The following is a 26,572-nucleotide window of genomic DNA, read 5'->3' on the forward strand; positions in this document are numbered from 1 at the left end:
CTTTCTCCCTCCCTTTCTCCCTCCCTCCCTCCCTCCCTTTCTCCCTCCCTCCCTCCCTTTCTCCCTGCCTCCCTCCCTCCCCTTCCTCCCTGCCTCCCTCCCCTTCCTCCCTGCCTCCCTCCCTCCCTGCCTCCCTTCCTTCCTCCCTCCCTTCCTTCCTCCCTCCCTTCCTTCCTCCCTCCCTTCATCTGGCTGCCCCCAGGCAGCCCCTAGCAGAGACCCATGTGGGACATTTCAGAGACCCAGGTCTGGCCCTGGCACCCACGTTGAGATCTGAGATCCTCTGGGAACCCCCAGCCTGGCCCCCTGCAGCTGGGATCTGGGGTGGGAAAGGTGAGGTGTGGGGATGGGGTAGGAAGCAGCCAGGCAGAGGCAGGGGTGTTAATTACAGTACACCTTTATTAATACTGGAATCTTCACAGTGCATCTGTTACTTGTAGCAGTGACTATTTAAATCGGGGAGGATGGTGTGGAGGGGGCGGGGAGGAGAGGAGAATTTTTCCAAAATCTGACAGAAAGAAAAGAAACAAATGGTTCAGATGGGATGGAGGGTGGGGGAGGGGGGAAGGGTGAGTAGGAACCAGGAGGGCTGCATGGGGGGTAGGGGAATAAATTAAAAAAAGGAACGAGTTAACAACAGCACCAGGAAAGTTACTTCAGTCAAAAGACGCTTTTGAAAAGAATATTTCTCTGTACAAAATGAGAAATTAAATGAACGTAAAGTCCCCCAAACCAAAGTTTGTGATGTGGGATGGTTGGCTCGGATCCCGAGGTGGGTGGGCCTAAGAGGTGGTTGCTAAGTCGACGCAAGGGCGGCAGGGGTGGCCTCAGGGATGGACAAGGGGGTGGAGTAGAGTATGTACAGCCCCCGGGGCTCACAGAGGAGGGGGACGGCAGAGTTGGTAGGGGCTGTGCCACCCGAGCCCCCCTCTCTGGGAAGCCCCTGCCTCCTTTCCCATCAGGACCTCTGACACCCAGGTCTGCCCACCCACTGCCCCTCACACTATTCCCACCACATCCTGAATCTTGCTCTACCGCCCTGCCTCGGCAGACCCCTGCAGCCCTGGGGAGAATGTGTGGCAGAAATTCCACCCAAGACTCCCCAAATTGGTCACCTGCTCTCCTGGCCCCTAAAACCGGGGCTCTGGTGTTGGCCTGAGCTCCACGGGCTGAGTGCTCGGCCAGGCAGTTGTTGAACCTAGTGACTTACTTACAGGGACCATTCTTCATCAGCTCCCTCTGATGGGACTCTGTCCACATCAGGGCCTGCTTGGTGCCCGGACCTACCCAGGAGCTGCCCAGCTCACCGCACAAGAACTCCCAGGAGCTCAAGCCTGGGAGGCTCAGACCCAGCTCCATTCTATCAAGACCCAAGGTGCTCCTGACCCCCAGGTAGGACCCTGCCCTGGGGCCACGATGCCCTCTGAGCCCTGCTTTCCCTCCTGACCTGCGGGGCCACCAGGACTCCCTCCGCTCGCCCTAGGCTCACGTGCTTTTACCTGCTGAGACTTGGCGTGACTTGGTGCGTGGGGTGGGGGCAGCCTTGCCCCTCCCCCTGCCCCCGCTGCCAGCACAAGCCTGGACTACAGTGGGGGCCATGCTGGGATGGCATCTCCTCTGGCAACAGAGAGTCAAAGCCAATCTTCCCAGACTCGCTCCCCCACCTGGGCTTGCAGCCAGCTCAGACCACGGCAGACAGGCCGGGAGCCTCCCAACCCTATTATTTTGGCTACGCTCAAGACACTGGAGAGAACAGTAGCTTCCCCCGGGCTCTGGGGGAGCCAAGTCCCTCCCTTCTCATCCTGCCATAGGACCACCAGGCCACCGGGGGGGCCCTGTCCCCCAGGCACTCCCAGACACACACCCTGTATTGTCCCCTCACCCCCACACTTAGTCCTCGTCTACAGTCAGCTCCATTTTATTATATTCATAAAATGACCCCACACCTCCTACTGCTCCAGTCACCCCCCGAAAGTTGGCTGAAACTGTGACCCCCCAAAGTTAAAAGATTGATGTACCCAATGAGAAGTGGACATCTGAAAACGGTGCCTGTGTGGCTGGCCGGTGACCCCAGGGCCTCCGGCTTCCTAACCCTGCTGCCCTAGTTTCCAAGGAGCTGCTCTGGCCCCCTCCAGCCAGCCTCACAGGGTGGGGGAGGCGAGGGGTGGGAGCCACCACAGGGCCCCCAAGACCCCCCACAAGCAGCCCCTGGTTTCCTCCCTGAGACTCGGCGTGGGCCCTGGAACTCCCTTCCCACACGGGGGGCCTGGCCGCCCAACTCCAACCTGCTGCCCTGGCCCCCAGCCCCCAGCAGACATCCAGCCCAGCATGCACCTGGCCCCTCCACAGCTGCCCCGCCTCCTGGAGGGAGAGGGGCCTGGGAGAGGCAGAGAGAAGGCAAGAGGGGAGGAGGGGGCTCAGGCAGGGAAGAGGGGGACCAGCATTCCAGGAGGAGCTGAGGCAGGACCAGCCCTGGGAGAGGCCGGGATGGTGAAAGGGAGGCCAGCCTGGCCCCTCTGTCATGGGCGGCGGCCCTGCCTCTGGTGCTTATGGGTATGGAAGAGGCAGGGCCCGAGAGGAGGAAGAGGAGGGACCGAAGAGCATAAAACAGACCCCGAACCAGGCCCAGGCCTGCAGGCTCCGTCCTGGCCGGGCTTGCTAAGAAATCACTTCCTGTTTAAATGCTGGAATCCAAGTGAGGTGTCTCTTTCCATAAAGTGGCATGGCCTCTGCCCTGGCTCTGTCCTCTCCTGGCTGGGCCTTTGCTCTGAGTGCCTGCGGCTCACACACCAGGCCACCTGCTCGCACTGGGGCCTGAGAGGATGGGGACGGTGGCGCCATCATAAGATGCGGGGCGCCGACCTGTCGTTGGTGACGGTCCTGCGGAGCCGGACCCCACGCCGGATGGCCACCAGCATGTCTTCAGCCGGGGGGTCGCTGGTGGCGGCTGGGGGTGGGGTGGGTGTCTCCTCCGTGGGGGTGGCCGACAGAGCAGTGGGGAAGGGGAACTGGCCCTCGCCCAGTGCGTGGGCACCCGCCACCAGCTCCCCCAGCTTCTCCACCAGGCTATGCCGGTTGGCCGCCAGCTGCTGCTGCTCGTCCTCGGCCCCTGCCCCGGGGTAGCCGGCTGCCTCTGGGGATGGGCTGCCCCAGGCTGTGTTGGGCAGGCTGAGCCTCTTTGGGGAGGCCTTGGCGAGGTCCGGTGCCAGGGGTGAGGCGGTCTCGTCGGTATAGAAGACGCACTCCTCACTGCCCGCCCGTGTGGGCCCCATATAGCCGGGGGAGTCAGGCACCGTGGGCGTCTTCACAGGGACGATGGGCGGCCGGATGGGGATGGGGCCAGCGCTGGACAGGGCGCGGCGCACGGTGGGCTTGGTGGAGGGTGTGCGGCGGATGGTGGCCACGCCGGGGGGTGCGCCCGAGGGCAGGCCAGTGGCCGTGGGCAGCCCCGCGGTGGGCAGCCCAGCAGTGGAGGCTGGGCGCTTGGTCTGGATCAGGCGGCGGTAGTTCTGGGCGATGTTGCTGTTGCGCGGGATGGTGGATGACTTGTCAAACTCAGGCGGGCCCTCGCTGTCCGCATCCCCATTCACGGAGTAGCAGTCGTAGTCGGAGCCTGGGGGCACGGGACACAGTGAGGCCCAGGGCCCAGGTGGCCCCTTGCCCCCAGCCCACCAGGGTGAGCACAGAGGGGGAAGGACGGGGCCCTCCTAGATGGCTAAGTCCCAGCTGTCCCTGGTCCCACCCCAGCCCCGCGGGCCTGCCTTGGGAGGGGATGGTGTCCTCAGAGCAGGAGGGCGTGGTGGTCTGCGTGCTGTAGCCGCTGGAGTACTGCAGCGAGTCCCGGCTGCTCTTCTGGTGCTCCAGGCTCAGGCCCCGTGTCAGCACCATGGCCAGGTCACTGGCTGCGGGGGACACCTCCTCGCCGTGCTGAGGGTGGGAAAGTGCAGGCTGAAGCCTTGCGCCCCCAATCCCCTCTGCCCAAATTCCAGGCAGCCCTGCCAGGTGGTTGGAGCCGGCCCTGAGGCCACTGGCTGGGCCTCCTGGGACTGACCTGGGCGTGAAAGGGGGCCCTGGCCAGCCTACCTTGGCTGCGATGGTGGCAGGGGACATCCGGGGTCGCGGTGCCTCTTCCCCGCTGGGGCCCAGGGTGCCCCCACTGGCAGGGCCTGGCTCTGTGTCTCGCAGGAGCTCCACTCGGTCCTTCCTCCGCTGCAGAGTGGCGCCTGAGGGCTGCTCATGGGAGCCGACCTTGGACCAGTCCTGCAGGGAGGGTGTGGCAGGTCAGGGGGACCACTGGCCCTACCACCTATGGCCCGGGGGCCCCTCACTGTGGCTGAGGCTCAGGGTGTCCAGGGCTATGAGGGGTCTCTGGTTCGCAATCACAGCCAAGGGCAGAGCATAGAGTGTGACTGTGGCCCCTCAGTCCCACAGGCCCAGGGGTAAGATGTGGCTGTGTGGGCAGTGACTGTAGGAAATGACCAGGTGGCTTGTCTCTTGGGGACAGGTGCTGTGTGCACGCACCCCTGGCTGAACCCAGGCCCTTTGTGCAGTAACGGCACCAGGTGGGGAGGGCATGGATGGGAGGGGCAGCTGCTGACTGTCCTGGGGCCGGGCTGGGAGCACTGACCGAGGTGGGGGAGCTGCACTCGCTAACGGACTGGCAGGTTTCCGAGGCCTCGGAAGATGCAGAGCTGGAGGACTTCTGCCATGCAGAGGCCAGCAGGCGGTTGCAGACAGAGGGGCCGGCAGGCAGCAAGGAGGAGAGGAGAGAACAGTTTTGGTCACAGATCTGGCATGCAGGGGGGCGGTTCAATTCAGCGCCTTGCCCAGCACCCACCCCCCCTACCCCAGGGCCACGGCCGCTGAGTGTCTGCAGCAGCACACAGCAGCCCGGAGTGCACACGGTGAACGCTGACCCACCTGACAGCCCAGCCCTGCGCATTCTGAAGACTGACCACAGGACTCACTGCTGACGGCCTGGATATGGCCACCGAGGGGAAAAAGAGATACTAAGGGCGGCAGCTGGGTGTTTGGTCTGAGCAGTTGGGTTGATGGTGTCAGAGTTTTCTCAGACAGGACACAGGGGGAAGTGTGAAGCCCCGAGTGCCACGCTGAGCACTGAGCTGAACTGCCTCTGAGGTCTCTGCATGGATGCAATGAGGGCCGTCGTATTCATAAGCTGAGTGCAGGGAGAAGTTGGGGTTGGAGCCATCAGTGCAGTGGTCTTGGGGTGGGATGAGGCCACCAGGCAGCGAGTGCAGTTAGACAAGATTCAAGGGCCAGGCCCGTGGCTGCTGATGCGCATCAGGTGGGAGGGAAGAGGAGAGTCCCATAAAGGAGAGCAACAGGGAGCGGCTGGAGAAGTGGGAGAACCATGAGCAGGCGATGCCCCAGAAATCAGGAGAGCCTGCTCTGCGGAGAAGGGGGGCAGCTGTGCTGATGCTGCTGGGTGGGGCCATCGGCTTGGGGCACAGGGTGTCCATGGAGACCCCGAGGAGAACTGCTTCCGTAGAAGGGGGTGGGGGAAGCCTGTTTTGAAGTGGACTGAAGTATGAAAGGGACACACCTGCTCTGGGCAGTGGGGTGGACTAGGTGTTCCGCGAGGGCCCCCACTCCTAAACAACTACAAAGAATAAAGAAAAAAGCAGGGTAGACACAGGCCCATGAAATCCTGAGCATGTGTGACGGGCAGGGTTCCCTGGGGTAGACGCCAGCTTCAGCACAGCAGTGGGGACGTGGGTCACGGTGAGGTGTTGGCCTGGGAATGAGCCAAGTTAAGCCAGGGCAGCCCCCTTCCTCCAGCTCTCTGAATCATTCTGGATTTAGATCCCCAGATTTCCTGCAGATTCGAATGAACCAAGATCACCAAAATAAAAGGAAACCAGGCACCACCTGTGAGGATTTGGAGGAAATAACAAATGCAGACTTTTGGCAGTATGATGGCTAAAGTAAAAAAACTCAATGGAAAAAGTATTTGGAAAACTCAGTGAAAAAGTTCAACACTTGCTCATGAAGAAACAAACAATACAAAGACACAAGCTGCTAGAAAGGAAGCTAATCTGATAAAGAATATCTACAAATGCATTGATACTTTTCCCTCTGAGGTTGGGAGAAAGACAAGGATGCCCACTGTCATCACTCCTATTCAGCACTGGAAATCTTAGCCAGTGCAATAAAGCAAGGAAAAGAAATAAACAAATGGATTGGAAAGAAAAGAAAGAAGGCCAAGTGTGGTGGCTCACACCTGTAATCCCAGCACTTTGGGAGGCTGATGCATAAGGATCACTTGAGCCCAGGAGTTCAAGACCAGCCTAACATAGTGAGACCCCTGACTCTACAAAAAATTAAAAAGTTAGCCAGGTGTGGTGGCATGTGCCTGTGGTCCCAGCTACACAGGAAGCTGAGGCAGGAGGCTATCTTGAGCCTAGGAATTCAAGGCTGCAGTGAGCTGTGATCACACCACTGAACTCCCGCACTCCAGTGTGGGTGACAGAGCAAGACTCTGTCTCAAAAAAAAAAAAAGAAAAAAAATGATCACTACTTACAAGTAACATAATAGTATATGTAGAATATTAAAAAGAATCTACAAATTATTAGAATTAGTAAGGGATTAACCCTTTAACAAGATTATTAGAACAAAATCCGAAAAAGATCAATCACATTTCTAAATACCAGCAGCTAACAGGAAAACAAAACAAAAAAACAAAACCACCCTAAAACATCAATGTAATTTACAATAACATCAATAAACATTAAATACCTAGGGAAAAAATTCCAATGACAGATATGCAAGATCTTTACACAAAAACTACAGAAAAAGCTGGGCGTGGTGGCTCACACCTATACTCCCAGCACTTTGGGAGGCCAAGACGGGAGGATCACATGAGGCCACAAGTTTGAAACCAGCCTGGCCAACATGGTGAAACACCGTCTCTACTAAAAATACAAAAATTAGCCTGGCGTGGTGGTGCATGTCTATAATTCCAGCTACTCAGGAGGCTGAGGCACGAGAATAGCTTGAACCAAGGAGGCTGAGGTTACAATGAGCTGAGATCGCGCCACTGCACTCCAGCCTGGGTGACAGAGTGAGACTCTGCCTCAGAAAAAAACCCAAAAAACCAAATACCTCTACAAAACATTACTGAGAGGCAGTAAAGCCTAAACAAACAGAGGGATATCTGCAATTCCATTCAAATCCTAGGAGTTTTTTTTTTTTCCTTTTGGTAGGAACTGACAAGCTGATCCTAAAAGTTACATGGAAATGGAAAGGGCCGAAAATAGACAAAGTGGTACCAAAAAAAATAACCAAGCTAGGGGACTTCCATGACCAGATATCAAGATTTTCTATAAAGTCTGGCTGGGTGCAGTGGCTAATGCCTATAATCCCAGCACTTTGGGAGGCTGAGGTGGGTGGATTGCTTGAGAGTAGGAGTTTGAGACCAGCCTGGCCAACATGACAAAACCCCAATATAAAAAATACAAAAAATTAGCTGGCTGTGGTGGTGCACATGTAATCCCAGCTACTCAGGAGGCTGAGGCATGAGAATTGCTTAAGCCTGGGGACAGAGGTTGCAGTGAGCCAATACTGTACCTCTGCACTCCAGCCTGGGGGACAGAGTGAGACTGTATTAAAAAAAAAAAAGACTTTTTATAAATAATTAAGATGGTTACAATAATTAAGATGGTGTGGCATTGGTATAAGGCAGAGAAATCAACAAGTAGGACAGAGTGTCAAGTCCAGAAATAGCCACACACCTACAGACACCTGACTGATGATGAAAGCAGCACTGCTGTGCACTGAGGAAAAGAAGATGCTATGCTCCAAATATCTATGTCTCCCCCAAATTCCTCTGTTCAAATCTTAACCCCCAAGATAAGGTATTGAGAGGTGATTAGATCATGAGGGTGGAGCCCTCATTAAAGGTTTTAGGGATCTTATAAAAAGAGGTTTAAGGGAGCTAGTTTGCCCCTTCCACCACTGAGGACACAGCAAGAAGGTGACATCTATGAACCACAAAGTGGGTCCTCACCAGACACCGAATCTGCTGGTGTCTTGATCCTGGCCTTCCAGCCTCCAGAGCTGTGAGTGCTACATTTCTGTACTCTAAGCCACCCAGGTTATGGTATTTTGTTACGGCAGTCCAAATTGACTAAGACAGATTTTTTTTTCAATACACTGTTCTGGGTCAATTGGATATCCATATGAAAAAAAGGACCCCTACCTCACACACACCACACACTCAATTCCAGATGAGCTGCAGATCTAAAGCAAAAGGGCAAAACCGAAAGGCTTTTAGAGGAAAACATCTTTGTGACCTTGCAGTAGGCAAAAATCTCTCAAGCAGGACACAAATAGCACTAACAATTTTAAAATGGATAAACTGGACTATTTTAAAACTAAGAACTTCTGGTCATTAAAAGACCCCCATTAAGAGAATAAAAAGGTACCCAATAGAAGGAGAGAAGATATCCGATGAGGAACTTTATCTGCAATACTAAAAAGTTCTATAAATTGGTAAGAAGAAGACAGATAATCCAGTAGAAAAATGGGCAAACGATTTAAAAAGGTCCTTCATGAAAGGGAATATTCTAACAGTCTTTAAAGGTATGAAAAGGTAGCTGGGTTCAATGGCACACATCTGTAGTCTCAGCTATTCAGGAGGCTGAGGTAGGAGGATTGCTTGAGCCCAAGAGTATGAGGCCAGCCTGGGCAACATAGCAAGACCCTATCTCTTAAAAAATAGTATGAAAGCTGGGCATGGTGGCTCATGCCTGTAATCCCAGCACTTTGGGAGGCCAAGGTGGGCGGATTACCTGAGGTCATGAGTTCAAGACCAGCCTGGCCAACATGGTGAAACCCCGTCTCTACTAAAAATACAAAAATTAGCCAGGTGTGGTGGCACATGCCTGTAATCCCAGCTACGCGGGAGACTGAGGCAGGAGAATTGCCTGAGCCCGGGAGGCGGAGGTTGCAGTGAGCTGAGATCATGCCACTGCACTCCAGCCTGGGCAACAGAGTGAGACTCTGTCTCATAAAAAAAAAAAAGTATGAAAAGGTGTTCAATCTCATTAGCATTAGAGAAATGCAAATAAAATATACAGGGAACTACTATTACTCTGCACCCACTAGAATGGCTAAAATGAAATCAATATAAAATGCCAAGGGCTGGTGAGGATGTGGAACAGCAATGAACTGTCATAATCTTGGCCAGGTGTGGTGGCTCATGCCTGTAATCCCAGTACTTTGGGAGGCTGAGGGGGGGGGGGGGGGTGGTGGACTGCCTGAGGTCAGGAGTTTGAGACCTGCCTGGCCAACATGGCAAAACCCAATCTCTACTAAAAATACAAAAATTAGCCAGGTGTGGTGGCATGCGCCTGTAATCCCAGCTACTCAGGAGTCTGAGGCAGGACAATCACTTGAACCCCAAGGATGGAGGTTGCAGTGAGCTGAAATTGCACCACTGCACTCCAGCCTGGGCAACAGAGCGAGACTGTCTCCAAAACAAAACAAGACACAAAACAAAACACTGTCCTAATCTTGCTAACAGGAGGGTAAATTGGTATGAGCACTTGGCTTACTGTCTGGTAGTACCTATCAAATCTGAAGATGTGCATATCCCATGACTTTGCAATTCTGCTCCTAGGAATGTGCCCCACAGAACTGCATACTAGAATGTTCACAGCAGCACTACTAGCAACATCATAGCCAAAAAACTGGAAACTATGCAAATGTCCATCAAAATGGTTAAATTACATATTCACACAATAGAAAGCCATATAGCAATGAGCGTGATCTATATTTCCACCTAAAACATGGCTGAATCTCATAACTGAGCAAAAAGAAGACAGACATAAAGGATACATACTATATGATTCCATATATACATGTAGAAAGGATAAAAAGGGTAAAACTAGGCCAGGCAGTGTGGCTCATGCCTGAAATCCCAGTGATTTGAGAAGCTGAAGAGGAAGGATTGCTTGAAGGTAGGAGTTCGAGACCAGCCTAGGAAACATAGACCCCCCCCCCATCTCTATAAAAGAAAAAATATAAAAATTAGCCAGGCATGATAGTGCACACTCGTAGTCCCAGCTAATTGGGAGGCTGAGGCAGGAAGATTGCTTGAACCCAGGAGTTTGAGACTGCACTGAGCAAGGATTGTGCCACTGCACTCCAGCCTGGGTGACAGAGTGAGACCCTGTCTCAAAAAAAAAAAAAAAAAAAAGTCAAAAGTAGTCAGGATAGCAGTTACCCTTGGGTGTGTAGTGACTTAACAGAGCACTGCTGGCTTCAGGAGTGGTGGTTATCCTGCTTATGTTCTTGTTCTCGGTGTGTTTAGAATACCTCAATAAAAAAGTTCCTTGGGCAGGTGTGGCAGGTCATGCCTGTAATCCCAGCACTTGGGAGGCTGGCACAGGCGGATCACTTGAGATTAGGAGTGATCCAACATGGCAAAACCCCGCCTCTGCTAAAAATACAAAAATTAGCTGGGTGTGGTGGCGTGTGCCTATAATCCCAGCTACTTAGGAGGCTGAGGCAGGGGAATGGCTTGAACCTGGGAGGAAGAGGTTGCAGTAGCCAAGATCGCACCATTGCACTCCAGCCTGGGCAATGGAGCGAGAGTCTGTGTCCAAAAAAAAAAAAAAGTTCCTGAAAGACTCAATGGTGATGGGTTATAACCCATAGAATAAAAGAAATATTTATGAGTCCATATTGATATAAATTAAAAATTGAATATATAAATAAATGGGGGAGAAGGGACAGATCTTTTTATGGTAGAATCTCAATTAATACATGTAGGAGAAATGACAGAAATAGAAAGTCACCTATTTTAACAAGCAAGAATCATCAGTGGATGCCAAAATTAGAGAGCAAAAGTACAAGGAGAAACATGACATTTTCATCCTCTCAAAAGTATCCCTTCACAGGATATTTTATTAATTAAAAAGGGAGAAATAATGACTCTCCAGTGGAGAAACTTGGCACACGCCACCTTCACTAAGGATCAAGGTGAACATCAGCAGTCACACGGCGCAGTGACATTGTGCAGCATTTAGGATGCACTGAGATGGGGACAGCCGCACTTCTGTGGTACTCCTGCTAAAACTGCATGGCTTCTAATTCTGGATGAAAAGGCATCAGACAAAGCCAGATTTAGAGGCATCCTACAAAACATCTGACCGATATTCTTCAAAAGTATCAAAGTCATGAAAAACAAAGAGGGACAGGTGTGAGAAACTGTCACGAGCTGGAGAAACTGAGGTGACACCGACACGAAACACTATGTAGGGTCCTAGCCAGGGGCAGTGGCTCATGCCTGTAATCCCAGCACTTTGGGAGGCCGAAGTGGGCAGATCACCTGAGGTCAGGAATTCGAGACCAGCCTGACCAACACGGTGAAACCCCGTCTCTGCTAAACACAAAAAGTTAGCCGGGTGTGGCGGTGCATGCCTGTAATCCCAGCTACTTGGGAGGCTGAGGCAGGAGAATCACTTGAACCTGGGAGGCAGAGGTTGCAGTGAGCTGAGATTGCCCCACTGCACTCCAGCCTGGGTGATAAGAGCAAAACTCAAAAAAAAAAAAAAAAAAGGAAAAGAGAAAAACCCGGGAACATTATGTAGGGTCCTGAATTGGGTCATGGACCCCTGGACCAGCAGGACAGGAGAGAGAAAACTGGCAAAAATAGAAGACTGTACATTACTTAGTATTATACCAGTGTTAATTTCTTGGTTTTAAAAATGTTTTTGGTGGTTACTTAAAGTAAGATGTCAACACTGGGGAGATTCTGGGAAGAGTATATGGGAACTCTACATATTTTACAACTTTTCTACAAGTCTAAAATTATTTCAAAATAAAAAGTTAAAAAAAAACCCAAACAAAAAACCCTCAGTGGGTAGGTTAAATAGCAAAAAAAAAAAGAAAAAGTCGAAAAAAAAAAAAGAAAAAGTCGATTGTAAGATAAAACTGAAGAAATGATCCAGAATATATCTGGAGAAACAAGGAGATAGAAAATATGAGCTCAGAGATGCCTAAGATAGAAAGAGAGGGCTGGACATGCATCCAACTGGAATCCCCGAGGACAGAATAGAAAGAATCAAAGTGGAGGTAAAGAGATAATGACTGGCTGGGCGCGGTTGCTCACACCTGTAATCCCAGCACTTTGGGAGGCTAAGGTAGGCAGATCCCTTGAGCCCAGGAGTTCAAGACCAGCCTGGGCAACATGGCAAAATGTTGTCTCTACTAAAAATACAAAAATTAGCTGGGCATGGTGGTGCATGCCTATAGTCCCAGCTGCTTTGGAGGGTGAGGTGGGAGGATCGCTTGAGCCTGGGAGGAGGAGGTTGCAGTGAGCCAAGATGGTGCCACTGTGCTCCAGCCTAGGTGACAGAGTAAGATCGTGTCTCAAAACAAAACAAAACAAAATGAAATAATGACTGAAAATTCCCAGGACAAATGAAAGACATGAATACCAACAAGGAGAGGTTAAATAAAAATAAATCCACACTGTAGACACGCTGTAGCAAAACTAAAGAGAAGGCCTAAAAGTGCCCAGAGAGAGACTCAGATTCCTCAGAAAGAAGCATCAGTGACTGACAGCTGACCTTCCAACCAATGGTGGAAGCCAGAACACAGCGGAAAAATACCTTCACAGTGTGGATGGAAGACAACTGTCACCCCAGAATAGTGTTCCTGGCAAAACGAACTTTCAAGAAGAGGACAAAATAAAACATGTTTACAGACAAACAAACAAAAACTGAGAGTTTACAACTACAGATCTATTCTAAAAGAACTTCTAAAAGATGTTTTTTACTTCAGAAAGAAAGAAAATAAGCTTTGGAGGATTTGAGATGCAAGAAAAAAATGACAAGAAATGTGTATTAACATATGGGTAAATCTAAATAAGTACTGTATGTATAAAATAAAGAAATTAAGAAGAAAAATGTCATTTGTGGGTACTGTAAAAAAAGAGAAAATAATATAGCTTGTAAGTTTGAGAAGGAATGGGTGACAAGTAAAAAAATATATATTAAGGGCCTTGAATTATTCAGGAGGTGGGGTTGTGTTAAGTATGCATATGGTAAGATTTCAAGGTAACCTATAAAAGAAAAGAGACAGAATATAACTTACAATCCAGCAGAGGGGGAATAAGAGAAAAGAAAAAACAAAGGCAAGGGTAGAGACAAGAATTCAGGACAAATAGAAAGAAGAAAGCCAGAAGTCCAAATATGTCAGTAAATACGAAGGGGCTAAAAATGCCAATTAAAAGATAGAGGTTGTCAGATTGGATAAAAAAAGAAAATCTAGGCATTATGCTGCTTACAAGAGACTCATTTAAGATATAAAGATATGTGAATTTAAAAGCAGAGATAGAAAATAATAATATAAATACTGAACAGAATAAAGGCCTTGGGGGCCTTCAGGGCAGTCTCAACAGCTATAGTAGTCCCGCATGTGGCTTGCCTGATGCTGGCATAAGGCTGCTGCACCCCACCCTGACTGATCCTCCTAACGCCCCCTCACCTGGCTGGTGATGTCTGAAGGCATAGGCGAGGGGGGCTTGGAGTAGGTGGCATCCTGGGAGACGAAGCCAGAGTCATGGGAGGAAACACTGGAGAGGCGAGCGGTGGTGGTGGCTGGCTGCGCCAGGCTGCGGTAGCGACAGGTGGAACTGGGTGAGTATGTTTGGGCACCCCCAGGCCATGGGGCTCCGCCACCCTTGGCACTGCTACTGCTGCTGGGGGCACTAGGGGAGTGAAGGAAGAGGGCACAGCAGCCAGACAGGGAGACAGAGGGGTGTGTGTTTGGGGGAGGTTGACAGACGAGGGTGGGGAAAGAGGTGAGGGGCAAAGGAAGGAAAAGACAATGTCAGACTAGGAGGTCCTGAGACCCAGGTGCTACAGAGGAGCTGTGTTCTGGGACGGTGTGGAAGGGGAGGGCCAGAGCAGGGTACCCCCAGCCCCAGTGCTGAGGGGAGCCGTGGTCAGGGAATGCCCAGGGTGAGGCAACCTCTCTGCCTCCTATTCTGCCACTAAGAACGGTTGTCCAGGCCGGGCACAGTGGCTCAGGTCTGTAATCCCAGAACTTTGGGAGACCAAGGCGGGTGGATCATTTGAGGACAGGAGTTCAAGACCAGCCTGGAGAACACAGCGAAACCCCATCACCACTAAAAATGCAAAAGGTAGCTGGGCATGGTGGCGCATGCCTGTAATCTCAGCTACTTGGCAGGCTGAGGCACGCGAATCACTTGAACCTGGGAGGCGGAGGTTGCAGTGAGCCAAGATTATGCCACTGCACTCCAGCCTAGGAGAGCAAGGCTCTGTCTTGAAAAAAAAAAAAAAGAAACAAGAAACAGTTGTCCTGTCTGGGCGTGGTGGCTCACACCTGTCCCAGCACTCTGGGAGTCTCAGGTGGGTGGATTGCTTGAGCCCAGGAATTTGAGACCAGCCTGGGCAATATGGTGAGACCCTGTCTCTACAAAATATATGAAAATTAGCCAGACGTGGTGGTGCACACCTGTATTCCCAGCTACTTGGGAAGCTGAGGCAGGAGAATCGCTTGAACCCAGGAGGTCGAGGCCACAGTGAGCCATGATTGTGCCACTGCACTCCAGCCTGGGTGACAGAGCGAGACCCTGTCTCACAACGACAACAAAACCCAAAAAATCCACCAAAAAACCTATTGGTTTCACCAAAGATCTTAATCTAGATTCCTGTATCCTAAAGAATATATCTTTATCACTGAGGCCTCAGCCTCCCGAGTAGCTGGGACTACAGGCACACACCACCATGCCCAGCTAATTTTTTTGTATTTTTTAGTAGAGACGGGGTTTCACCGTTTTTACCAGGATGGTCTCAATCTCCTAACCTCGTGATCCGCCTGCCTCGGCCTCCCGAACTGCTGGGATTACAGGCGTGAGCGACTGCCCCCGGCGAGTCCAATCATTTCTAAACCACCTTCTCAAAATCTGGTATTTGCTGTCCAGTCCTAACTGGATGTCTAGCATATGGTGATGGCGTGTGTGCGTACAGAGGTCACCTTCCAAGTGGGTCCTGCACCCACCATCACCCTCACCCTCTCCAATCCCTCAAGGGTGTCCAGCCCTCTATGGCTCACACCCTCAGCACAGCAATTCAACCCTTGGGTGGTGTTCCTGGCTAAGCGTGACCCTGAAGCCTCCCAGCCTCTGCCCCTGCTCATGGCTGTCCCCTGCAATCAGCCCCTTCACTGTGGGACGGCCACCCACGCGGGGTCTGAAGAGCCTCTCTCTGAGGTAGTAGCTGATTGCTGTGCCTGGCTTCTCCCAAGCTCTGGATGTCCAGCCAGTGATTCTGGGGAGAGGGTTGCCTGGCAAAGGGGGGCCCCCACCAGCACTTCACTCTGTGCTTACTGTCCTCCCCACCCAAGGAAGCTTGAACCATCAATGTCTCCTCCAAACCCAGCCCCAGTGCCCAGCCAAGGAAAGGCCCCTGATCCTGAGCCTGGCTAGTGACTGCGAGATCTTTGGCCTCTCCCCAGCTGTGTGAGGCTCCCGGGGCCAGCCTGGGCCAAGGCTCCAAATGCGGCAGCTGCCTCCATGGGAACCAGCTCTTAGGAGCCAGCCAGGCTGGAGTGTCCTATATCTTATGGCCCCAGCACTTGTTTCTAGAAGCCTTCCCATCTCTCCCTGATCTTTGACTCTTACTATGACCCCACACGGTGCTAGGCCTGGCAGAGTCCAGTGGTTAAATGCTGGGACTTCATGTGTCAGTTTCCCCTTCTGTAAAATGGAGATAACACCATTCCTGATACAGCAGTGTTAGGATTCAATGAGAAAAAAATGCATAAAGCACTTAGCACAGCACCTGGCACATAGTGGATGCTCCATAAATGAAGCTGCTACTGCCCCTGCTTCCTATTCTGACAACAAATGCCTGTGCCAGTAGCAGTCTTGGGATGACAGGGCACATTTTCCCTCTACGTATGCAAATTCCTCGGATGATGTAAAAGTTGTGAATTTTGAGGCCCTGAAGCAATTTCTGATGCAATTTTGCTGGGAACATCCCCACTTCCTCTTGGGATACCGCCCCCCACACCCCTGGGAACCCCACCCCCACTGACCTGCACATGCTGGACTTCCGGGAGCTGGAGCTGCTGGGTGATGAGGGTGGGGTCTGGTAGGACCAGCTGTAGTCCGAGCCCTTTAGGTCTTTGATTACCTGGACAGGGACATGGATGGGGGTCACTGGAGGCAGCTCCTCAGAGCTAGTAGGGCCAGAGGCCCCCCCACTCTCTAATTGTGAACCACACCCCAGGAGAAGACCCAGAAATCTGAAGCCCCCTCCCCCAGGCTCCTCCTAATGTGGGGAGCAGGGAGACACCAGAGGACACAGCCTTCTCGGAGCCCCTTCAGCTAAGATGTACTGAGTACAGATTCCGAGCCCAGCCTGGGCTGGGCGAGAGTGACCCTGACACCATGGGGTGCAGGTTGCTCCTGCGCCTCCCTGAGTTTGTTTTCTCCTGTGAATCGGGGCCACCTGTTCCTGTCTTAGAGTGGAAGATTCCCTGAGATAACTTGGCACATGCTGGGCATGCAACAAGTGCCTCTGGAGCGTGCTGCCCGCAGGCTGTGGGACAGGACTGGTCTGAGTGCAGTGGCAGCAGGGCTGGGGTGGGGTGGCCAGGTATGCCTGGGTCTAGGGGAGGGGATGGGGCTTCTGGCCATGAAGGGAGGTGGGGCGTCTCCAGGTTCGGCAGGTGGTCTGCCCACATGGAGCAGGGCAGGCAGACTCTGGGCCTGACTCCATGGATCCAGGACTTCACCCATCTACTCTGAGTCTGAGAACGCTGCTGGCCAGGGCATACCCTCCCCGACCCGGGCAGGTGCTCCGGGATGGCCTGCAGTGGGTGTCAGAAGGGGTCTGGTCTTATGCCCCTAGCTGCCTCCCCCAAATGCCATCCTCTTTTTCCCTTTACTGTTCCCAACCTAGGGCAGCCCATCTCCTCCCTGCCCCTGGCCCTGGCCCTTGGCCAGAGGGCTCCCGCACCTGCTCGCTGGCGGGAGGCAGTTTGTGGGGTTCTGCTGTCAGCACCACCAAGTCGTCGATGATGCCCTGCAGGTGGGTGATCTCTCCCAGCATGGTCAGCTCTCCATTCTGAGGAAGCAGCCAGTCAGACCTGCTGGCCCTATCGCCCCACCTGCCCGCCTGCCCAGCGCCCCTGGAGAAGCAGCAGGCCTTGTCGGGCCTCTCCTCTCTCACCCCTCCTCGCTAACCAGTGCTGCTCGGGGCTGGTGCAGGTGAGGCCCACACAGCCCAGATGGCTGGCATGATGGTCTGTCCAGACCAAATCAGTGCATGGTAAGCTATGAGACCTGCCTTTGGGCCAGGAGCATGTGGCCTTGATGCCCCCAGCCAGGGACTGCTGAGAAGTGACCCTTCTTGGAGGTCAGAAGGTCAACCATGGGCCCAGCCCACCCCTCTGGGGTCTGAGTCCCCAGGAGTCCCACCACCACAGGCTGCAGGAAGGTGATGAAGGTGCAGAAGCGGCCCCGCTCCTCGATCAGCGCCCGGCGCACGGCCTGCTTCTCCGTCTCCTCCAGCAGCAGGTACATGTCGTTGACGTCCTGCAGGGCACTGTCCAGCTGGGGCTGCAGGTCTCCTTTCCCTGGAGGGGTGGGGAGGAGAGGCCTTGCTGGGGATGCCAGCCTGGCTTGCCACACCCACGAATGGGCTCAGACCCTGGTGGTGGCATCTCTCGGCCGTTGGGCTGGGTGTTGCCCTGGGGCCAGGGGACTGCGGAGGGCAGTGAGGACTCTGGGGCTTGTGGAAGGGCTAGTCCCACCAAAGCAGGCAGAGAGGACAGACACACGCACAAGAAAGAGGCCAAAGCTGCAAAGCCACTCTGGATCGGGGCATCTCCGGGGGAGGCTCTTGGCGCCCAGGAGCTCTGCCAACACGGAGACTCGCTGGCCTCCACCTGGGGTACCCTCACTGTCCCGGGATGGCACCCCTCACCTCACAAGGTCCAGGGAGGTGGGGCAGAAGCGGGACAAGAGAGAGTGTGGGGCTCAGCTGTAGGCCAGGCCACAGGGGGCGGGGGCGAGGAGAGCTAGGGCTGGGCCTTGGAGGCAGGGAAGGGGTCTCAGTGTGGGTCCCCACTCAGCTCAGGGAGCAGAGCACACAGCAACAGCGACACAAGAAGCAGCGAGAAAGAGAGAGGCGAGAGGATGATGCAGAGGAGATGATGAGATGGTAGGTGAGGAGGTGACAAGTAAGGACGCAGGCCAGCCTGGTGGGGGCAGGGCAGCCAGGGCCTGTGGCCCCCATCCCGCCCTGGCCAACCCCTCCTGGCCTGGCAGACTGACCCAGCAGTGGCCCGGGACTCATCCCTGGCCAGGGGCCCAGGGGGCCCCAGGGGGACTGTGCCCCAGGCCCCTCCCTCGTGGACCGACCGCCTTCCTCGCTTCTCCTTGGCCTGGAGAGGTTCCTTCCAATGGCCCTGAGCTGGGGGAGACAGACAAATGCGACAAGGACGGGAGGAGCAGCTGGAGGGACCGACATTTGACTTACCAAGTAGCTCTACAGGAAGGATGTGGGAGGAGAGGAGGAGAGACAGAGAAAGAAAGAATGTGTGAAAGACGCCGGATGGACAGAGCCACTCCTGGGGCGGGGGTGCCTGGGCCTCCTGCTGCCTCCCATAGGGAGGTTATGGACCAGGTTTGGGGGGCAGGGCAGCTCCCTCTGTCCCACCCAACAGGTTGGAGGGTCCTGTGTCGGGGACAGCGCCCCTCTGGCTGGGATGAAGGCTTTGGGGCGCCCCACGGGGCGGTGGGGCTGTGGAGCGGGGCCGTGGGGCTGTGGCTGGGGGGCCGCGCCAGGCACTACCTTTGCGCGCCTTCTTCTGCAGCTTCAGCGTGTCCGACGACTTCTTTTTGATCTCATGCCGGGCTCGTTTGTACTCTGCAGAAGGGGAGAACGGAGCGCTCTAATGGGGTCCCTGCGGAGTGGGGGGTGGGAAGCCTGGCTCCGCGCCACCCTCACCTTTCGCGTGGTCCTTGTCCAGCTGGTTGGCTGCCTTCTTCCAGTCCTCGATGCGCTCCTGCAGCGGGTTGATGAGGCTCTCCAGCAGTGCGCTGCGGAGGGCGGGCGGGAGCGCAGGTCAGGGCCGGGCTCCCCCGCGACGCCCCGTCCCCCCGCCCCCCTGCCCCCCTGCCCGCCCGCAGCGCCCACTCACTTGGTGAACTGCCGCAGCTTGGTCTCGATGCTGCGGTGGCGCATGCACATGCGTGTGAGCGCCGAGCCGATGTCCCTCGTGGCCCCTGGCGAGGCAAGCGCGGGGTGGGAAGGGGCCCGCTGGGGCCTGCGCAGTCCCGGCCTCGGGCCAGGAGGGGGCGCCCCGGCCGCGCAGGCGGAGCCCGCAGCCCGCGCCCTGCCCCCGCCGAGCCGCAGTCCCGCCGGCCCTGGGGGATTCAGGGCCTCCTCCATCTCCACCAGCTCTTCCTCCGCCATCCCAGCCGCGCCAGCCTCCTGCGGCGGCCTCCCCTCTCTCCCAGTTGGGAGAGGCCGGCGCCAAAGACCGTTCCAGGAGCCGGCCAAACGACCCTCCAGGTGTGCCCAGATGCAGGTGCGGGAGTGTGAGCACGCCCAGGGCCCGAAGGAGTGGGAGCCCCAGGTCTCTGCCACTCGGACCAGAGGGCAGAGGCGGCGCCAAGCCCAACGGCGCGCTCACCTGACCCTGCGTGCTCTTAGAAGGACACGAGGGCATGAGTGGGAAGAAGCCCTAAGGAGAATCTCCGTGCTGGGGGGTCACATGAACAGCCCACAGCAAAAAGGGAATCCCCGGGGAACACTCCTGTCACTACTTACCCACTCCTGCTTGCATGCCTCTTGTGACGAGGGGCTCACTCTCTCCACAACCAGCCCACTCCACTAAGGAGCAGAACTCAAGGTTCTGGGCTTGGCGTCCCATCCTTTCCCTAGCCCATCCCCTACTCTTCCTTTCCAGCCTCCAGGCCCACCCTGGGGCAACCCCAACCTCCAGCCACGCGCCTCCCCACCTCGGGTGTTGGTAGCCATGTCAGCCACTTTCTGGAAGGCATCCAGGAAGGCCACAGCAGCCAGCACGGTGGTCCTGGGGAGAGGGACAACGGCATGGATGGTCAGAAAGACAACAGCACGGATGGTCGGTGGTTGGGCGGGGGGGGGGGGCTCTGCCTGCCCCTCCCCTGCTGGGGTGCCCTGGGCCACCTCACCTCAGCTGGGAATGCAGCTTCGTGGCCTTGGAGTTGAAGTCCTCCCAGATGGGGTAGGAGCTCTGCCGGGCAAATGGGAGAGAAAGTGAGCTTCTTGTGGGGTGGTTGCAGGGCTGGACCGGGGCCGGGCTCCCTGCATGCTCCATCCAGACTTGGGGCAGTTTCTAAGACAGCAGCCCTGCCCCATGGAGAGGGAGGCTCTGGGTCCTCTTGGAGGGCAGAGGACCAAGGACAGAGCCATCAGCATGAGGAAAGCCTGTCCCTGGGAACGGACGCCTTTGCCAAGCCCTCCCTCCCTGACATCAGGACATCCACCCTACAGGCTACAGGGGGCCCACATCCTCCCTCAGGGGAAATGGAGCAGGAAGTGGCAGGTCCTGTCCCCTCAGGGTTTCCCAGGGGCCTGGCAGGGGATCTGGGCTGAGCCCAATGAGAGGCATTGTGTCTCCCGAACATGTGCCTAGGACACTGGCACTGACCTGCCCACCAGGGGCAGAGGCACAGTGTGGAGGGTAGGGGGTGGCAGCACTGAAGGCACACCAGGTGTAGACTGGGGCCTCCGGGGCCCCTGCCCTGTGTCCTGGAAGCTGCCATCCCAGGCCAGCAGCAGTGGCTTCCAGGGCCGAGGAGGCTGTGGCTGCTGCAGGGCCCAGCTAGCCTGCCTGGGACAACCAGGCCCTGGGCTGAATGGGGCCTTGTGCGGCCAACAGAGCCACCTTTCTCCACCCCCTGCTCCCCTCCCCTCCTGGGGAAACAGTGTGGCCTTTATCCCAGCCTGGCCCAAGGCTCCAAGTTGGGAGGGGGTTTCCCAATAGGGAGGTCGGGCTCCTGGCCACCGAGTTGTCCAATCTGATTTTGGGGCTTTTCTGGTTAACGCATACCCCGGGGTCCTGGAGAAACCTCAGCCCTGGCCCAAGGGCCCTGTGGAGGTTTTGCCCCTTGACGGGCAGCCCTGGGCCAGCCAAGCCCCAGCCCACAGGGGCTTCTGACCCTCCCTTCCATGTAGGATGGGGCGTTGGAGGCTGGGGCTCTTCCTGAGGAAAGGGGAAAGCGGAGACCCTGGCCCTCAGGGCCTCAGAGGGAGGCTCTGCCTGGCTGCAACCCAGGAGCAGGCTAGGGCTTGCCCTGCCAGGCTAGGAGAGCTTGCAGGGGTGGGAAGGAGACAGGGCAGCTTAGGGGGCCTCAGAATCTCCCTCCCCTCCCAGCCCAACCAAACCAGTGTCCAGAGAAAGCAAATATTTGCAAAGTCCACAGAGGCTGAAGCAAGAGTGGGTAAGCTGTGGGTGGGCTGTTCCCAAATGGGCACAGCTCAGGGTGAAGGGGCCTGGGAAGCTGTTCCTAGCCGTCCCAAGGAGTGGACTCATGCCACCTATGCCTGGAGTACCCCTTGGGGGTCTTCTAAAAGGGGGCGCTCTCCCACCGCCTGGACCCCTACCCCCACTCAGCCTTGAAACCTTGCTAAGATCTCCCTTTAGGGAGCAGAGAAGTTGCTAGGGGTGGAGGGGGGTCCAGAGCCAGCTGCCCTGGCACCCAGGAACCTTCTTAGCCCCTGAGCAGCCCTGGGGCAGTCTCAGAGATTAAAGGCTCTCCCCATGGGGAGGGGACAAGATGGGGCGCAGGGGAGGCCAGGCCATTTCCCCTCAGCAGATGGACCTAGATGCCTCAGTCTCTAAGGACCTGGACCCGCCCCCCTCCCCACAGTAACCACGTAAAGGACCCCAGAGACAAAGAGCTTATGTCTTATTTGTTTATATCCACCTCTTCATGGATAGGTCAATTTCACTGATTAAAAATAAGAGATAGGGCTCCAGCAGCCAGTGCCCCAGGAACAGCATCCTCAGCCTTCACCTGGGACAGGCCCAGGTAAACCTTCCCAACAGCCCCATTTCACCAATAAGGAAACAGAAGCCCATAGAGGTTAGCTCATTTGCCCACGGCCACAGGGTGGCAGGGTCAGGACCTGATCCCATGTCTGCCTAGTCACTGCACGCCAGGTAGAGGGACTCTCTTACAAAGCAGGGAGACAAGCACTGAACGTCAAGGCTGGGGAAGCGGCAGGGACTGCTGGGATGTGAGAGACACCCAGTTCTGCCCCAAGCACAGTGGCTGCTCTGGAGTGGGGAGGTGAGGGGCTTATCATTAGAGGCGCCCAAGTGGACAGGGATGAGGGGACTCTGTCTCTGTCCCGGCAGTGGCTGTGGTTCAGATGTGGAGTGTGGGTGAGCAATCCAGCCTCCAATCCCAGGGAGTGGGCTTTCCAGGTGCCCCTGGGCAAGGGCCCCCTGTCTGAGCCTCAGTTTCTTCACCTGTAAAATCAGGAGAGGAGGAGCACCTGCCCCACTGGGTCAGTGTGGAAATTGAAGCAGGTGCTGCTCAGCCAGCACTCCTCGCAGCGCCCGGCACGCAGTAAGTGCTCAGTTAACACCAGCTAACAGTACGCAAGCCCTGCCCTCTGCAGGGGCCCCTAGCAGAGGCCTGGCCAGGCCTATGTGTCCAGGTGACACTCCCCACTCCTGAGGGGTGGGTGAAGAGTATGACCCCATTTTCTGGCTGGGCCAGCACTGGGTGGAGGCCCCATTCACCTTGCTGAAGGTGCCGTGCCCAGGCCTATGACCTTTGGCAAGTCTCTGCCCCTCTCTGGGTTTCAGTGGGCAGCCTGACACCAGTGGGCATCTGACCTTGGCCCCCGCTCAGCCCAAGGTCAGGGCCTCCCAGAGGCCCAGGGGAGGGCTTCTGTGGGGCCTGTGGACTCACTGTGGGGTGGCCTCGCGGGGCAAGCTCAGTCTCCTCAACCTGGCTGCTGATGGCCGCCCTTCCTCTACGGAGGCCCTGCTGCTCAGGCCACCGAGGGGAAAATCCAGAAGCTGCCCCCCCAAATCCAGGTGGTCAGCTTCCAGGTGGCCTCATCCCCTTCTCTGCCCCTGGTCATGGCCCCTGAACACATGCCTGTGTCATAGGTAGGGGCGAATCTGTCCTTGGCATCATCCCAGGTGAGGCCTCTCCTGTTTTGCCTCCACATGTCAGCAAATCGTGCCCGATGTCTGGCTTGAACCTCTTGCTATGATCTGGGCCCACTTCCTTCTGTCTCATCCCAAAGTTCCTTGCAAATTGGCTGGAGAGGGAGAGAGACTGTCCTGGTCCGCTTCCACGAGCAAAATCTGCTGCTCTCTGCAGTGGTTGCTATGAGGCTGCCAGTGGTGGTGGGTGGTGGGGTGCGGGAAGGCCCATCCGGAGTCAGCTCTGGGATCGGCCAGGGGAGGGTGGTCTGTGTTGCCCAGTCCCTTAACAGGATCCTGGGGCCAGGGCTGTGATGTCCACAGGACAGGCGGGGACTGCTGGGGGCCAGCGGAGGGGCCCAGATGTACAGTTGCAAGAGATGGGGGTCCCAGGGGGAGTGCACCATGAGGGGCAGGGGGTGGGGGGCATCTACAAGCCGCTAACTGGGTAGTCCCAGGCCAGGCTGGCTTCAGGCCTCTTCCGGGGGCAGAGATCTGGCAGCTGTCCCTGGGGCTGTTGTCCTGGCAGCACCGGGAGCCTGGAACTCCAACCTGCCAGCAACCCCCACCCCTCACGGGGCCTGTCCTAGCAGCACTGTACTGGGTGGTGTCACCCCCATCCCTGGCCTGGTGGGATTCTGCGTTGTGCACTTGGAGAATCTGCGCTGGGGTGTGGGGGTGGGGGCCCTTGGGAGATCCTGTGGGGTGCGTCGTTCTTTCCCCTTCTCCTCCCAGCCCCCAAATCCTGCCCCTTCATCCTAGGCTAAGGAAAGGGGGCAGGGCAGGAGGGCAGGAATACTGGTTCCTGGCCCCCACCCTATCACTGGAGCTGGGCCCTCTCTGCCTAGTCAGCGTAGGGCAGCCCTGCCAAACCCTGGCCTCATTTGGGGAGAGGAACCCACTAATTTTCCCAGGAGGAAAAATGGGGGCTGAGGTCAGGGGAAGAGTCCAATAGTCTCCTTAATGACCTTGAGCCATTTCCAGGCCTCAGTTTCCCCACCTGGTGGGGTGAGGAATGAATGGGTGGTTGGATCCAGCCTGACCTTAAGCAATCCTGGGAGACAGGGAGGGCTCGGAGCTGAGAGCCCAGGGTGGTAATGGGGTAGGAAAAGCGCTCCCTTGGGGTTGCTCCACCGACCCCAACCTTCATCCCGCCTCCTCCCAAGGTGATGATCAAGGCCTATCCTTGGGATGCAGGGACATTCAGCCTGGAGACCTTGGAGTCCTGGAGCTTCCTGGGGCTGTGGGGGTGGGGCGGGGCTGGGGGACGCAGTCTCACGGTCGGGTGCAGAGGCCTAGGTCGGCGGGGAAGGAGTTAACGGTTCTCCGCTTTATTATTTTTTCCTGCTTTGGCGGTGACAGCATTGTCTGGGCTCCGGGGCCGTGGGGGAACATGGTGGTGGAAGGGGGCGGAGGCCGGTAAGACCCCGGACTCGTTAAAGGGCCCTAGAGTCGGTCCTGGATCCAAACCCCATTCATGGTTTGGCGGTCTGGGGCGCAGGGAGCCTGCGTATGCACAGGCTCGGGTCAGGACCCCACGGGGCCACCGCGGGCACCGCACGGACACCCCGACACACGAGCACCCACACCCCCAGACGGGCACCCGGAGACACGGGCGCCCAGCAGACGCAGGCAGGACGCGCTCAGACAAGGACACACAGACACCGCGGCGCGCGGCCACACGGGGCTCGGCCACCCGCCGCCACGCGTCCCCGGGGGGTCCCGCACCCGTCGCCGCGCGCCCGGCCCCGCCGCGCCCCGGTTACCTTCATGTCGTTGACTATGGCCTGGAAGAGCCCGCCCAGGGCTCCGCACTCCTTCTCCGCCGTCTCCATGCTCTAGCTGGGCCGGGCCGCGGCGGCGGCTAGGCGCACGGAGCGCGGGGAGCCTCGCAAGGGAGGGGGCCAGGCCGCGCGGGCGCTCGCTCCGAGGCCGGGCCGGGCCTCCTGCCTCCAGGCCGCGCTCAGCGGCCGGACGCGCCGCGCTGCGGGGTCGCGGGCCTCCGGCGGGCGGCGCGGGCCATGTCGCAGCGGGGCTGGCGGGCGGCGCGGGGGGCGCGGCGCGGGCAGCTCGCGGCGCAGCCTCGGCGCGGGGACTGACGGCGGCGGTAATCCGAGCCGCCGAGGATCGGGCGTCACGTGGGCGCGGCGGAGGGGGGACCGCGAGGAGGGAGGGAAGGAGGGCGGGCCGCGCGGGAGGGGGCTGTGGGAACGGCCGCGCGGGCGCAGGCCCATTCACGGCCAGAAACCAGGGCTTTGAAATCCGAGCCCGGGCGCTGCCAGACTGGTCCGGCGAGCGGGGCCGACGGGCGCGGGCGCCACCGAGGGTCGGGGGGCGGCGCTGGGGCGGGGCCCGCCCTGCCCACGCAGGAGCGGGACTGGCGGTTGGGCCTCGGCCCCCGGGCAGGGGCTCCACGATATCTTCTGGCCTTTGGTCTGGGGCGGGGGGCTTCTCGCGCTTCTAAAGACAGGCAGTGGGTACAGTGGCGGGATGGGGTCGGTGCATCGGCTGGATGGGTGGGATACACCGCACAGAGCAGGGCGCGGGGTATCGTGGAGCCGCCCGCCTTGGGACGTTTCATCGCAGGCACAGACCTTCCTCAAGTTCGGACCCTTCCAAGTTCCTTGGCTCCTTCTCCAAGTGGTGCCGATGCCACCCGGATGGGGTGCCCGAGGCTGGGCATTTGGGGGGCAGTGGTAGTCTCTTGGGCCTTGAACAACCTCCTTCTTCGCGGGTGGGGGCTAATGTCGGACCTGCAGAGCAGAGCTGGACTGTCCTTGGTCTCTGCTGCCTGAGTCCTGAGTCCACGGTGGGTGCGATGCACACACGTGCATGGGGTAGCAATGTCAAGCGCAGCCTGTCCTGGAGACTCCAGGCAGGGAAACCCACCCTGGGGGGCAGCACGATGGGGGAGCGCACTCTGGAGAAGAGCAGGCACAAGCTCCTTCTCCCCTACTCCATGGGCCGGAGGGAGCCAATTACAAGCTCATTAGGAGATCAAGCCCAGGGTTCCCAAAGCCTGGGGGCAGGTGGTACCACTCCCGGTGAGGAAGGGCTTTCAGCTGCAGCAGTGGTTGGGGCACCTGCCCCTCCCTGGACTGCTCTGGGCTTTTCCTCCCCTTGCCCCGTGATCTGCAAAGTGTTCTGCAGTGCGCATTGCCCTTTCATCCAGGAACTCCTGGGGCTCAGCTCCCATGTCCCCAGTGGGGAACTCCCATTGCCCCAGTGAGTCAGCATGAGAAAGGCAGATTGGGGAAGGCAGGGTTCAGGATTCCAGGGCAGGCAATGCATGGTGCTCTCTAGGAGGGTGCAGGTTCCAGAGGTGGGCACCTAGGCTCTAGGCCCATG

At 56.8% G+C, this 26,572-nt stretch overlaps 1 protein-coding gene across 15 annotated transcripts; it reads right to left on the reverse strand.

Moving 5' to 3' along the window:
• Positions 1-379: 379 nt before the first annotated feature.
• MTSS2 (MTSS I-BAR domain containing 2) lies at positions 380-25,235 on the reverse strand. 15 transcript variants are annotated; one of them, XM_055366385.2, is made up of 15 exons: positions 24,991-25,107; positions 23,175-23,340; positions 20,229-20,290; positions 20,034-20,107; positions 19,211-19,295; positions 19,018-19,109; positions 18,862-18,936; positions 17,484-17,641; positions 17,023-17,130; positions 16,097-16,194; positions 13,520-13,646; positions 4,628-4,702; positions 4,084-4,260; positions 3,762-3,927; positions 380-3,613 (listed from the first exon to the last, which is right to left on the reverse strand). In XM_055366385.2, the coding sequence occupies exons 2-15, from the start codon at positions 23,316-23,318 to the stop codon at positions 2,841-2,843; spliced, it is 2,214 nt and encodes a 737-aa protein (XP_055222360.1). In that variant the 5' UTR covers positions 23,319-23,340; positions 24,991-25,107; the 3' UTR covers positions 380-2,840. The 15 variants fall into 15 exon arrangements, with proteins under 15 accessions (XP_055222360.1, XP_055222357.1, XP_055222359.1 ...); XM_055366382.2 differs by having other exon boundaries at positions 13,520-13,742; XM_055366384.2 differs by lacking the exon at positions 13,520-13,646 and adding an exon at positions 18,342-18,480.
• Positions 25,236-26,572: the final 1,337 nt, after the last annotated feature.

Source organism: Gorilla gorilla, chromosome 18 (genome assembly GCF_029281585.2).
Source record: "Gorilla gorilla gorilla isolate KB3781 chromosome 18, NHGRI_mGorGor1-v2.1_pri, whole genome shotgun sequence".
NCBI lineage: Eukaryota > Metazoa > Chordata > Mammalia > Primates > Hominidae > Gorilla > Gorilla gorilla.

Bases quoted from the DNA above. Each gene is read 5' to 3' on its own strand.
- MTSS2 (XM_055366382.2), bottom strand. From the start codon at position 23,318: ATGAGACAGAAGGAAGTGGGCCCAGATCATAGCAAGAGGTTCAAGCCA. The intron at 19,296-20,033 runs GTGGGGAGGCGC...TTGCCTCGCCAG, and splicing joins CATGGCTACCAACACCCGAG to GGGCCACGAGGGACATCGGC. The intron at 13,743-16,096 runs GTCAGTGGGGGT...TCACTCCCCTAG, and splicing joins CGGAAGTCCAGCATGTGCAG to TGCCCCCAGCAGCAGTAGCA.